This window comes from Candoia aspera, chromosome 4 (genome assembly GCF_035149785.1).
Source record: "Candoia aspera isolate rCanAsp1 chromosome 4, rCanAsp1.hap2, whole genome shotgun sequence".
NCBI lineage: Eukaryota > Metazoa > Chordata > Lepidosauria > Squamata > Boidae > Candoia > Candoia aspera.
This window is the reverse complement of record NC_086156.1, coordinates 111,123,152-111,137,174: the sequence shown is the minus strand read 5'-3', so window position 1 is coordinate 111,137,174 and position 14,023 is coordinate 111,123,152. Positions and strand designations below refer to the sequence as shown.

General features: G+C 46.3%; 1 protein-coding gene across 3 annotated transcripts; it reads right to left on the bottom strand.

Annotated features, from left to right (window-relative positions):
• Positions 1–230: 230 nt before the first annotated feature.
• ABHD4 (abhydrolase domain containing 4, N-acyl phospholipase B) lies at positions 231–13,974 on the bottom strand. 3 transcript variants are annotated; one of them, XM_063301531.1, is made up of 8 exons: positions 13,183–13,199; positions 10,608–10,708; positions 8,075–8,163; positions 5,955–6,330; positions 5,085–5,239; positions 4,032–4,143; positions 3,498–3,684; positions 231–2,414 (listed from the first exon to the last, which is right to left on the bottom strand). In XM_063301531.1, exons 3-8 carry the CDS (start codon positions 8,112–8,114, stop codon positions 2,325–2,327), a joined length of 960 nt encoding a protein of 319 aa, XP_063157601.1. In that variant the 5' UTR covers positions 8,115–8,163; positions 10,608–10,708; positions 13,183–13,199; the 3' UTR covers positions 231–2,324. The 3 variants fall into 3 exon arrangements, with proteins under 3 accessions (XP_063157601.1, XP_063157602.1, XP_063157600.1); XM_063301532.1 differs by lacking the exons at positions 10,608–10,708; positions 13,183–13,199 and adding an exon at positions 13,871–13,974; XM_063301530.1 differs by lacking the exon at positions 10,608–10,708 and having other exon boundaries at positions 13,183–13,251.
• Between the last annotated feature and the right edge of the window lie 49 nt (positions 13,975–14,023).

Below are 14,023 nucleotides of genomic sequence, written 5' to 3'. Positions count from 1 at the left end.
TAGTCCCATCTAGAACAGCCAATGGCTTTGTTTTCCAACATATTTGTAAGGCAGCAAGTCACTTGACGCGAGTGTGCAAAACCCAGCCCTTTTGCTTATTAGATGGATGTCCTGTCTTTCCTGCATCGTACTAAATGCAGCAAATAGACTTTATTTTCACTGCCATTTATTTTCACTGCCACTTCATCAGTGTTCCAAGCTTTACAAAGACACAGAATACTCCCCAAGTCTTTTTTAAGCAATACTTTTGTTTTAATAAACATACAAAATTAGTACAAATGAAGGGGAATTCCATACATGGCACTGCAGAGGAAGGAAGTCAGTCAGACACGGTTCGGATAGGGCTCCAGAAACAGACGAGCTTGCTTCTTAGTCTGAACAGCCACAGCTCCAAGAACTACATGGACACCAAACTTTTTTGACCCTACTTCTACCAAAGCTTCATACCTCAGGGGACCAGGGATATAAAAGTCCCAACAGTCAACTTTAATAGGAAAAAAAAAAAAGCAAACCAAGTTTAAAAAGGATTTCCCTCTCCCCCAACAACAGAACGGCCTTTTCCAACTTGGCCAAGCCTCCCGGTTAGTGTTAGAGTCCAACACCCATAATCCCTAGCCACCAGGGACATCCAGGACAGTTAGGTAAGAGCAGGTGGTCTGGGAGATGGGTGGATTTCACAGGAGCTGTGGAGCCTCCTCCTAAAACCTCTCCAAGGAAGTTTCCAGGGACCACAGCAGATCAGCTCCTCCTCCATCTGCCCCCAAAAGAGGACTCACCAGCTCCTTTTTACTTCTGCTGAATTGCCTTCTTTCCCCAGAGCTGGAGTTCCATACGTGGATGATTAGGGCCAGAATGCTCAAGCTCTGGTGGTGGAATTCTGGTTCAGCAAGAACCCCCTTTCATAGCTAGAACAAAAGGTTAGGGTACAGGCTTCAAGTCAAACTTCTCATCAATGATTTGTCATGTTTTTCTCTTTAAAATTCCCTGGTGGTACCTGGGCTTGAGCCCATTCAGCTTCCAAACTCAGTAGAAATCAGTCAGGTGCTCCTCCTGTTGAGCTACTGTTATAACCACATATGTGCAAACGTGGTTGAGGGTCAATTAACAGTGCATAGGTATGGGCTAACTCTCACATTTCGAGCAGGTCTCTATCGGGATCCTTAATCTTTTTCTGATCCATAAAAATACCAGGTCCTCCACTGGTTTTGGAAGGGCAAAGGGCCTGCAGATCATCTTCAAGCCATTGCTATTGAGTGTGAGGTCCTAAAAGTGAGGATTTCCTTTTAACTCCATCCTCATCCCTCAAACTTGACCATCCTTTCTGTATTCAACAGGTTTCTATTCCAAACCTTCGCTCATATTAGTTCTGCAACAAAGTGAGTGTTTGGGGGCTCAAACGGAAGTATTCCAAGCTCGAAGCTATTGAAATTCTACATGTTTGGAACATTACAAAGCGAATTTTCACACACTATTTGGTTCCTTCTTGGATTTAGGCTAGGATTTAGATTTCTTTTTCAGGGTAGGGGGAACCGAGTGGGAAATCGGTATGGCTACATCACACATGAGAAAGAGGTTAGGTCTGGACACCATGGTAGAGGGTCTCCCTTTCTCTGTCTCTCCGAAATATTTTAGGGCATCTCCTCAGAATTACAGAACATTGTCATCTGTTTCCATCTGAAGACTACTGAAAGGGGATCTGTGCGTTTCCTGCAGCTTCGTCTCAGCCAGACTGGATTAATAATAGTCTCTTTTAGGAAGAAAGTAACTTCGGCAGCTAGCAGTTTACTCCCAAAGGCACCAAATAGCAAAGAGAATTATTCTAGCATTCTCTAGCAAGGTAGTGACAGAGATTCAAGATGGCTTACCACTGCAAACCTACAACAGGTTGGCTTTCAAGTACACAAAGGTAGGGAGCGACAACAGGTAGGATGAAGGAAAGGAGAAAGGAGAAATAACATTATGGGGCAAGGCTAGAGAGGGACTCTGGTTGGGACCAATGATACAAGGCACCAGTGCTGCACGAGGATGTGAGGTGAATCAAACCAAGAACAAAAAATTAGCACGGTTAGACTTGGATTAACCCAAAACAGGCGTTTTGCAACCTTTAAGTAGAAAGATGATTCAAGGGGAAGTCAAGTGATGGGGGGAAGGGAGTGCAGGCTGGTCAGCAGAGATCCCCGGAGACCCATCTGCAACCAGATCCACAGGAACTGTAGTTTCGGCTCCTCAGGAGCACGGGAAGCAGTATAGGCCTTGTGCGGCTCCCCGCAGCTGGGCTATAAGATTGCAGAAAACAAGCTACTTTCCCACTCCAGCTTGGGCACTCAGTCCACAGAGTCACAGATCTCTTCCACAGCAGCGTTGAAGGCCTGGGGTTGGTCAGCATAGACGTGGTGGGAGGCTCCAGGGATAGCCTAGAGGGGCAGGACAGAGTAGGAACAGCCATCAGGTTCAGCTCAGGATGACTCTACAGCAGCATTTCTTGACCTTAGCAACTTTAAGAGGCGTGGACTTCAACTCTCAGCATTCCCCAGCCAGCGTGCTGGGGACACAGGCTGGCTGGGGAATTCTGGGAGTTGAAGTCCACACATCTTAAAGTTGCCAAGGCTGAGACACACTGCTCTACAGTCTAGTCCTTATTTTGCTTTCAAAGCTTGCAAGTCTGCTGAACATCTATTTTCACAAGACTGTGGGGGGGAGATGACTAGAATCCAGCAAGACCTTGGAGATCTTGCAAAATCCAGCCCAGTTTGAAAAAAAAAAATGAAAACAAACGTCAAATTTGGGAGGAAGCATACATAACCACTGCCAAAAAAGACTGACACCCATAATCCTGAGCTAGATGGGACTGAATCAAGGAAGGACACTCCTTGACGCCTCAGAGACTATTTCCATGGATTGCTTTTCTGGACTAGCAATCTTTCTCCGATGATGGATTCCCAGTTGTTTGGTTATCCATCCATGCTGGCAAAGGGCACCCAGAGAGCCACCAAGATCCATGAGATGAGATCATACCATCATCTACCACCTGCCTGTAAGATTTCAGTCCCCCTGACTTTACTCATCCTTACATGTTTCTGCAGACGTTAACTGTAAGTCCCTTGGATGTAAAACATAAATCGCTGCCCGGAGTCGGGCAGCATATAAATTTAATAAACTATTATTGTTAATCTCATAACTGTCAATCAATCAATCAATCAATCAATCAATCGTCAATCTTCTATTGAACTACATTTTTATCCACAGCTTGACTAGCTTCCTAGAGAAAGGGGAAGGAGACCTCCTGAAAGTAGTATATAACTGTAACAAATAAATAAGGACTACAGCAGCCACATGGAAATTATGCAATGGAACCTCAAAAGCCATAAGGACTAGCAACTTGGTTTAAAACACACAGAGGCATACACACACACATATACAGAGAGAGAGAGAAAAAAAAATTCTGTGCTTGATTTCCATGTTTGCAGAAGCCCCATGCTTCTGGGCCAAGGTCTTACCATGTCATAGACATAGCTCCTTGGCCGCAGGTGCCTGACCTTCTCCCCGGTGCTGGTATCGATCCAGGAATTGGCTCCGTAGATGAGGGTGATGGGCAAGTCACGCCGGATCATGTGGATGCGTTCCAACATGGGACGCCGGGCCCACCCTAGCGACTCCGTCATAGCCTTGAACGCTACCTCCCCACTGATGCAGAAGAAGTGGAGAAAGAGCACATAATTACATAATTATACGAACTGCCTGGCCTGCTTTGGGAACAGCAGACTTTGTCTGCTGCTTAGGGATGAAATTTGAAATAAAATTTTGTCCGTTGCATCCAAAGTCCACACAGTGGAGGTGTGGGAATGACAGTTTCCCTGCATTTATTTGCATATGTTTCACTGGCTTATCACGGTCATCAGCGCCACCTATTTTCACAGCCTGTCCTGAGCTATCAGCCTGGGATCCGTCCAGCCCTTTGTGGCCAAAGCTCAGATGGGATGTTCCTTACTGGGGCCAGAGCAGCCCAGAGAGCACCTAGATGGCTTGCTCACCTCGGCGTCTGGGCATTGCAGTGGTAGATGTATTCTGAGATGGTATCGTCGTCAAAAAAATGGGCAAACTTCTGCTTAAAATCTGGACGGAAGCGCTGGACGAGCCCAGGACCTAGGTAGAAAGGTGGATACTCTAAACTTTTGCCTTGAGCTTCCAGATGATTATAAAATTATTTCCCATGTTTCCACAAAAAAGAAACGAGGTTTACTTATTTATTTATTTTATAACTTTATTCACTGCCCATCTCTCCCCTGTGGGGGGACTCTGGGTGAGCCTTCTAAAATGCTACTCGTTTCCTTCCTAAAAGACCTTTTGCTGAAGGGAACTTTGAATAAAAAACTGTTCCTCACCATGCAGATCTGCCAAGGCAGTTCTACCCATTTTACAGAGCAAAGACTGAAACTTGGGCTAGTGTTTTGCTAAAGGCATCTCAAGTACACTGTTATTGATATGTCCAGATACTTGGGCAAGCTTTCTGCATTCTAAATTTTTATTTCAAATTCCATCTCTTTCATTTAAAAGAGTCAAGAAAAGCAGAAGGAAACAAAAAAAAAGGATTCAGGCTGGTGGGGAAGGCTGTTAAGCGAATCACTGCAGGCTTTAAGTCAGCCATGTGGTCGTTATGCAAATCACATGGTTCCCCATTGATTTTGCTTGCCAGAAACCAGCCAGGAAGGTCAAAAATGATGATCACGTGCCCATGGGATGCTGCAACAGTCATAAAAGCGAACTGATTGCCAAGCACCTAAATTGTGGTCATGTGACCGTGGGGATGCTGCAACGGTCCTAAGTGTGAGAACCAGTCTTAAGTTGTTTTTTCAACACCGTTGTAAGTCTGAACCATCACTAAACAAATGGTTGTTAAGCAAGGACTACCTGCACCATTACCCATAGGTAGTGTCTGACCATTAATGGATTCCTGCAGGGGGCAGGAGGTTGGACTGGATGATCTCTAAGATCCCCCCCAACCTTTCCATTCTCTTATTCTTTCTTCAGCTGACTCCTCCAAACCCTTGCCTAGTTTGGTTCAGAATCTGGCCAACGTCACTCACCCCAAGGTCCTGCAACTCGAAGTACAGCCAGAGGGTTGGACTTTCCCAACACTGTAGCTACAGCTTTGATCCAGGTCGGAGCGCTACGGACCTGAGCTGGATCTGCCGGCCGTGTGGGGAAGCCCCAAGGATCCACGAGGATTAGATGTTTCACCCTGAGTCAAAAGGGGATGAAATGCAAAGACACACAATCTAGCTGAGTGCTATCATTACAGTTCTGTAATGTAATGCAGTACTGTAACCAATATTTGGGGAATGCAGAATAAAAGAGCAGGTGATCACTCAACCATACTGAAATAGAATCAAGTTCTTGTTTTCTCTGAAATATCACTAGCTGAGCAGAGTAAGAATGACAGTTTCACTTCTAAAAACTACAGCCGGAACTTGCTGCTTTCCTCTTCCCTCCCCAATTGTTTTCTTTTGTGTTGTTCCTTTTAGAAATTTAAGTCAGCAGGCAGGAACTACTGTATCTTGCTGGCACCAAATCTACATATAGTAAACCCATGAGCCATTCTGGGAGTTCTGGGGGTCACGGAATGGGAGAAAATGTTTTGAACAAGCAAGCCAATATTTAAATGAACCCCCCCCCCGCTTTTTTTTTTGGTAGCATTTCCATAGAGTCATCTCCATCTGGACATAAGCACGGCTAACAAGGGATGTTTCCCTTTGAGATGAAAAAAACATGGCCCACATTTTGGATTCACTCACCCTGGGATACAAAATGGCATGCCATTTGCACACATACACACACCCAGGCCTCCCTGGCAGCTCACCAGATGGGAAAGCCAAGGGGGGGCCCTGTCAGTCCAAGGGGGAAACGATCGAACCTACGTTAATGGGATTACCTGCGAACCAGGTAATTGGGCTTACCTCTCTGGGTACTGCAAGCTGTACGAGGCTGCCAGGAACCCCCCCAAGCTGTGGCCCAGCAGGATCATGCTGGGAATGCCCATCTCCCTGCGCCATGCCTCGATGGAGTTCACAAACTCTTCCTCGGCCCCCTGGGCATCCCGGGGGAACGGGGGCCGGGAGCTGCGTCCGAAGCCCAGGAGGTCAAAGGCGTGGAGGGGGCGGCGGCTGCTCAGCGGGTCCAGGTTCAGGATCCAGAGCCCAACGCCGCCCCCAAAGCCGTGCACCATCACCAAGGGGGTCCGCCCCCTGCCCCATGGTGGAGACAGTGAGACGGTCCAGATCTTGGCCTGGTTTGGGAGGGGCACGTAGCGGGCCACAAACCGGTTCTGGAGGCCTGGAGAGAACAGGGGAAGAGCAAGAAGCAAGGATTTAGCAAGTAGGGCCAAACCACCCTGAAATCCAGTGGTTCCAGCTGCTAGGAAACCAACAGGAACTGGAGCCACCCGATGGAGAACAAGACCCTGCCATCTAAAGACTGCCAACCTTGCCAGAGCCAGATTGCATTTCCAACACCCCAGCCAAAACCAGATCTAATCTCTTAAAACCAACCCATTTTGTTTGGTTTCAGAGTTCTCTCTCGAGAACCTGAGAGATTGTGCTATTTGCTTGCAAGGCCTCTAAATCACACCTTTATTAGGGCCCATGGGCCAGAAAACACATAAATATAATACATAGACCTGTAATTATTAATAAAGCTTTTAAAAAATACAAGACAATTACATAACATACGTTTTTATAGTACAAACAGCAGCGGCAATCACCAAAATTTGTGCTAAACTTCAACCGTAGGTAGGATGGATACAATAAATGATAGCACAAAACCGGGCAACCTGGAAAGATATGTCAGGGTCCCGGTCAGATAGAAGCAGTGCCAGTTAGACATTGTGCTCTCTAGCAGGGTAGTTCTTTAAGATGGGATAAATATCTATCTTCCTTGATTCCCTAGAGAGAGAGCCTCAGATGGCTTAGGGGTTCCACAGAGCCATCTCCACATGGACATAAGCACTGCTGAAAAGGGATGTTTTTATACCGTCCTCACAGAAACGCAGAGGGTAGAGCATCCTTCCTGGCCAAGGTGAAAAAAGGTGAGGTGAAAGGTGAAAGGTCCCCTGTGCCAGCACCGAGTCATGTCTGACCCTTTGGGGGGATGCCGCTTTCGTGACGTTTGCTTGGCAGACTATAGAGCGGGGTGGTTTGCCATTGCCTTCCCCAGTCGTCGCCTTCCCCAGCAAGCTGGGTGCTCATTTGACCAACGTTGGAAGGATGGAGGGCTGAGTTGACCTGAGCCAGCTACCCAGAGAGAATCCAGCTTCTGCTGGGACCCAACTTGGGTCGTGGGGAGAGTTTCGGTTGCAATGCTGCCGCCTACCACTCTGCACCACACGAGGCTCTCAGCCAAGGTGAAAGCTGAATTAAATTTCAAAATTAAAATTGAAGAGAGGTAGGATGTGAGGCCTCTAGGAGATTTCCCACAAGAATGCCCCACAGTTCACCTCATTGGCTCACGGTTCACGATTTTTTTGTGTCCATGGTTATGTTTAAACCTAATATGCAGGCCCTGTGTTGGGGTGTTGTGATGCCTTAGCACCCATGGAAGGTGTTCAGCCAGCTTCTGCTGATCCCAAAGGCCACTTTAAGGGTACTCCATTCCAAAACCTTTTGATAGGAGTAAAACGTTTTGATGGATCCCCCACCCGCCCCCACTGCCTTCTTTCTGTAACTCAAGAACAGAATGCCTCTTCTCAAAGGCCACCGCAAGTAGCCGCACGGCTGGAAAATAAAGGGAGAACGTTCTACCGTCTTTGCAAAACGCATTCACACACAGGCAGGCATAAATTGATCGTGAGACTAAAAACCCATGAGGATCGTTTAAGCTGTCATGAATTAAACCTATGATTAGGAGCAATGAGAACTATTATGAGCAATGATTAGCAACAAGGGGGAACCCTCCACGTATCTGCAGCCAGTGCATCAGGTAAATGTGCCTTTGTAGGTGGTGCCTATAAAGAGACCTCCTTTGTGACTCTTGACAAGGGGATGTGACCCCCACCCAAAATGAGCAGACAAATCCTTCTTACACTGCAGGATCCGAGCTTCCACGTTCTTGAGGTGGGACATAGAGGTGGGCCGCCAGGCTGGCAACCAACCACCTAGCCAGCCTTGGGACCTGTAGGAAGAATGGGAGAACATCAGGACTTGAAGAACATGGTTAGAACTATCTAGCAGAGAAGATGGAGAAAGGAAATGAGACAGTGAAATGGTCACTGGTCAAAACAGCGAAAGAGGAATTTTTTTAGCAATCTGCTATCACAACCCTTTAATCCCCAGCAGCTCATTCCATACACGCTTCCCCCAGGCCGGGGGAAAAAAAATACTTGGAATAATTGCAACCAAACTAAGAGGCTAAATCAATCTTCCCAACTTGGTGCTCTTCAAGTACTTGGGATTCCAACTTATTAAATGATTACATGCATATGTGATACATTTTGGTGATTTATATCAATTTAATATGTTAATTTTCAGGATGTATTTTTTCCCCCGTTGAGTTTGTCTTCTTTTTATTTTCTTTGGGTCTTATAACTGCATAACCCATTAATCTGTTGGGTGTGTGTATTACTGCTTTTCTTCTCTTTTTGGTCTAATGGTTAAGGCTCCAGGTTAGAAACCAGGAGGCTGTGAGTTCTAGTCCTGCCTTAGGCATGAAAGCCGTCTGGGTGACCTTGGGCCAGTCACTCTCTCTCAGCCCAATTCACCTCACAGGGTTAATGGTGTGGGGAAAATAGGAGGAGGAAGGAGTATTAGGTACGTTTTCTGTCTTGAGTTATTTATAAAAAATAACAAAGGTGGGATAGAAAATAAATATTGTTGTTCCAGTATTTTTCTTTTTAATTGCAATCAAATTATATTTTTAAAAGTATGTGGGATTCCAACTTCCATCTGCATGGAAGGGAAGTATTTTTTTTTAAAAAAAAAATCATTAAAAAAATGTTTTTCAAAAGCAGTGGGGTGCAGGCAAACCGGAAGCAGTATGAGGAAGAAATAAAGTAGCTGGTTCATTCTAGCGGATAAAAGGGGCAAATGTTCCCATTTGGGTGGACAGAAATCAGTGCCACACATTTTACGCCATGTCACTTTTTAGAACTGCACGGGGAGTAGATTGTCCCTGGAATCTCACCAATTAATAGCTTCTGGTATGACCAAGTTTTTCAACAAGGAAAAAGGCAGTGGGATTTCTTTGAAGAATCATGCTCCTGGAGGCCTTAATCTTACAGAGGCTGGGTCACTTCCAAGCAAATATGCTTTCTGTGGTATTGGGAACTGCCTGATAAGTAACTCTGCGCATCTCTAATTGCATTGAGAATTTAATTCATTTAATTTAGAGGATTTAGAACTGAGAGCCAGGGTGGTGGTCTAGTTAAGGTGCTGAAGTAGAAACTTGGGAGTTCTAGTCTTCCCTTAAGCATGAAAACCAGCTGGACGACTTTGGATTTTTTCTTAGCCTAACCCAGCTCACAGGGTTGTCATGGTGGGGAAAACAAGAGGCAATAGGAACATTCTGTAGGATACCTTGAATTGTACCAAATAAAGGCAGGAGATAAATAAATTTAGTGATCTTTCACCAAGCCTCCCTTTTACTATCAAAAGCAGGGTTTCTCCCCCAGGGTTCCGTGAGAGGTCACTAGGGGTTCCCTGGGAGATCATGGTTTATTTAATAAATTGTTTCAAATTCGGGAAACTTCACATTAAAGAGGTAAGTTTCCTTCTTCATTTTTAGTTTAAGAACACTGTGAATGCATCTATACAGGCCTACCCATGAAACGAATATAATAATTTTGTAACTGCTGGCCTATATTTGAGCCTGAATGTGCAGGGATTCTCCAAGGCCTGAAAAATATTTCAAGGGTTCCTCCAGGGTGAAGAGGTTGAGAAAGGCTGATCTAAGGACAATGCATTATTTTGTTATCGGCTGTGTTTATACACTCGTTTCTACACTTGTCAAGACTACCCTTCAGCCCCCAGCCTTGTTCTTACAACCTTATATGGTAGATTCTCCTACTAAAGTCATCCAGTAAAATATCTATATCTATACATTTAAATAGTCTTTATTAAATTATTTACACAAATAATACAGACATACAATGCCGGTAAAATATCTATATAGACTTGGAATCTGAAGCCAGATCTTCTCAGGCTTAGTGTGACACTCTAACCATAATCCAACAAAAGAAATAACTGGCTACTGTCCTTGGAAAACACTGAAATTCCATCACAGTTCCTCTGAGCAAACACCTGGCTTTGGAATGTCCACCATGCCAAGCCCAACCTCCTTCTATAGGCTGAATGTTTCCAACTTGCTCCCTTTGGGTGAAAGGAGATTTAATACCAGCTAATATGCTTCATGGCAGAGAGGTGATTTGAATCAAGGTCTCCCAGCCTGATGCTTTATTTTGGAGATGGCACTAAAGTCCATGAAATGATTCCCAAAGTGGCACCATCACTCATAGCAGAGCTGGTGAACGTTGCCTCCTTCCTTCCCCAGCTGAGTCCAGGAACTGCACTTGTGGGTGGGTACATGAACACATGCATGCACATCTGCACACAGATGCAAACCTCTGCAAAGGTCAGCTGATCAGCCAGAAAGGGGGTCTTCCACACACAGGCCCAAGTGTGGCAAGAGGTGTGCAATGGAGTCTTGCTTCTTTATCTCTCTCCTGTTTTCTCTATCCAATTTGCAGTGAGAAAGAGGAAGACAATGAATGACTTACACTTCATGTTTTTGCTGTTTCACACAATAAAGGACAAGCAGCGCCTAGGGCTTTCAGGATTGGGAGGCATTCAAATGAAGTAAATACTCAGTTCGTACATGCACACTGTCAAAACTTTAATGTTGAGCTCAGCAGAGCAGGAGCAGAAGGCAGGCAGGCAGGCAGGCAGGCAAGATTCCCATTTCCAAAAGGAAATGGGATTAATCAGTGCATTTGCACGCACTGAAAGTGCCATGTATCTTCTTTGCCTCTCATGGACTAGGTGAAAGATTACATTTAAGCAAGTGCAGTGGCTCTCCTCCCCACTTCCAAAACCAACCCATGCGTGCAGAAGGGAAGGGAAGGGAAGGGAAGGGAAGGGAAGGGGAAGGGGAAGGGGAAGGGGAAGGGGAAGGGGAAGGAAAGGAGGCTATACTGTTACAAAGCTAACACAGAACCATTAATACACCTGAATATAAAAGCTCCCTTTTATCAACCGCAAGATTATCTCACAGATCCCTGTATCTGATCACTTCCAAACCAGCTTAAAAACTCCTTGGAATTTGCTAGAGTATTTAATACAATACCATAACGCAAAGGCCTCTGAGCATACATAGCAACTGAGTACGGCGACTCCCCAGCTGTAAAACTGGAATTAACAGAGCTACATCTGTACCCCGTTTGGGTTTGACTACCTGCCTTTCTCACTTAGAAATTAGACTGCCTGTGCTTTACCAATGCCAGCCAGTTTGCCGAAGGCTTGGGAGGAGAGATTAGCAAACTCTAAAGGTTTGTTCCTGAATTCCAAGCAGGACTAGAGAAATCTTGGTGTTATTTAGCAATGAAGAAAAGTCATTGTCTCCATGCCAAGAATCACGGGAGCCCTAGCAAAGGAAACAATTTGTAAGACAGTGCTTAATTCCATTTACTGAATCTATGAAGCCTGGGGGCCATATCCAACCCCCGCCCCCCACCCCCCACCCCGCCAAAGTTCTCTGCCTTAAAACTGCAGAATTTCTTCCCCTAATGCAGCTTTCTTAGGCGTTGATCTGTCTTTTGTGGAGTTTTATTTTGTTCCTGCCCATCCCCAGCGTGGGCCTCTTCTTGGCATTTGCTAGAAGCAGACGAGAAGGCCAGCTGCATTTCAATCTGCCTTTTCTCCTTGCCAGCCTGACAAAGCCAGGCTTAATCCACATGCTTCAACCCCCAGCGCAAATACTGGCAGGGGGGTGAGATTTAGGGGGACTCTTTGAACAAACCATTCCTGACCCTCTTTAGGGTGAAATGGAGTCTCAAACCCTCCCAGCGAATCCGCCCCAACTCACAAGAGCCTGGGAGTTTGGCACCCATAGTGATAATAATTATTACAGTTGGTTGCACAGTCAGCCAGATGTTTAGACTGGATTTGGCATCATCATCATCATCATCATCATCATCTAGATGTATTATAGCTGCCCACTCTGACTTTTCATTTAGTGCTGTTACGATTTGTTTTCTGCCTTTTTCACCACCAGTATTATAATATGTCCTAATAATGTAACTTTGCTCAGTTATCAGTAGTTTTAATTGGCGTACACTGGGGAGTTTTTCAGTTGTTTGGGATGGTTTTGTTGATGGTTTCATAAACTGTGAGGCTGTATTAACCAGCAAGTAGACAAGCAGAATTAACAACAACAATCCAGAACCAGCACAAGCTATGCAAGCTATAATAGCTAGGGATGGTAAGACGAGAAGTCCAACTTCTCTCTAGATGGCATCAGATGGGGGAAATGTAAAATGCAAAAACAGCTGTGCTGAGCCAAATGGTGACAATGACAATCATAAAATAAGGAAGCTGTACTCTTAATAACCCTAAACCCATGCCCCAAATACCAGCACGAGAATACACAACCCGGGGCCTAAGAAACACTTATTTTCTCTGCTCCCTCCTGCCACCACTCTGGCCTTTTGCCCCTACTTCTGATGGACAAGGCCCCTCCAGAGCAGGGCTCCTCAACCAGGGTTCCGTAGCACCCTCGCGAGAGGTCACTAGGGGTTCCCTGGGAGATCATGGTTTATTTAAAAAAATATTTCAAATTCGGGAAACTTCACATTAAAGAAGTCAGTCTCATTCTTAATTTTCAGTTTAAGAACTGAAGGCATATATACAGGCCTATGCAGGAAACGAATATAATAATTTTGTAACTTCTGGCCTATATTTGAGCCTGAATGTGCAGGGGTTCCCCAAGGCCTGAAAAAGATTTCAAGGGTTCCTCCAGGGTCAAAAGCTTGAGAAAGGCTGCTCCAGAGGCTGCAAGCAACGTGGCGTTCCCGCCCCCTCCCACTTTGGGGAAGACCCCCCATCTCCCCTCCTGTTGTCTTCCCTTCCCAAGGAAACCCCAGAAACGCGGAGCAGGCCCAGGTCAGGCTACCCTCCGCCCGGAAACCTCCCCCAGACTCACGACGACTCAAGGTCTTCCTCCATGGCTCCTCAAGAAGGAACGCATCGCAACAGCTGGGCGGGAAGGCGGGGTCGTTCAGCACGGGGGCGTGGCCAGAACCTGGCAGGGGCGGGGCGGGTCTTGCATTTTATGAATGGGGTGGGCGGGGGAACGGGGCGGTTGTGGAACGTTCCTGCTGGGCTGAATGGAGGGAAAGGCGGGCGGGAGGGAAGCTCCAAAAGAGAGCGCGGCAGCCCTCCCTGGTGCTCCCTCCGCTGCCTTGGGGGCAATGAGACGCGGGGAAGGAGGGTGGGGGGAAGGGAGACATCATAAAGAGGGGGGGGAGCCTGGGCGGCTTGATTGACGGGCGGGGGCGGGGATTGGCCCTGCAACGGGCGCTCTTGCCGCGAGCCTCGCCCATCTAACGGAGGAGCAGGACTCTTGAGCGCTCTGGATTGCAGAAGGGGGTCGATCTTTACGTGTAAGCAAGAGGTACGCTTTCCCAAGGGAACGGTGGCCTCTTTTCCCTCCCCGATGCCACTGTTTCTGAGCACACGCAGAGTGCTTTCGCGGCTAGGACTTAACTAATAGCAGCATTACAGGTCTGGGCTGCAAACGCATCAAAACCTTGCAAATCTCAGCCAGCTAGTGGCCCTGCCAATTTTTGCAGACTAAATCCGAGCGTCCTATATCGCGTTCCTTTAATTACCTACAGGCTGAAAGTAGCGCTACTTCATGTTTTTATAAAGTATACTGTCAATACTTTTTATTCCTTTTTATACTTATATCTTTGCATGGCAAATCCTAGAGGAATGTATCCCCCCACCCCCACCCCCACCCCCTCGTTTAGGAGGAGGCCTAA

Bases quoted from the DNA above. Each gene is read 5' to 3' on its own strand.
- ABHD4 (XM_063301530.1), bottom strand. From the start codon at position 13,205: ATGGAGGAAGACCTTGAGTCGTC. The intron at 5,240-5,954 runs GTAAGCCCAATT...CTTTTGACTCAG, and splicing joins AGCTTGCAGTACCCAGAGAG to GGTGAAACATCTAATCCTCG. The intron at 3,685-4,031 runs GTGAGCAAGCCA...CTTCTGCATCAG, and splicing joins TGCAATGCCCAGACGCCGAG to TGGGGAGGTAGCGTTCAAGG.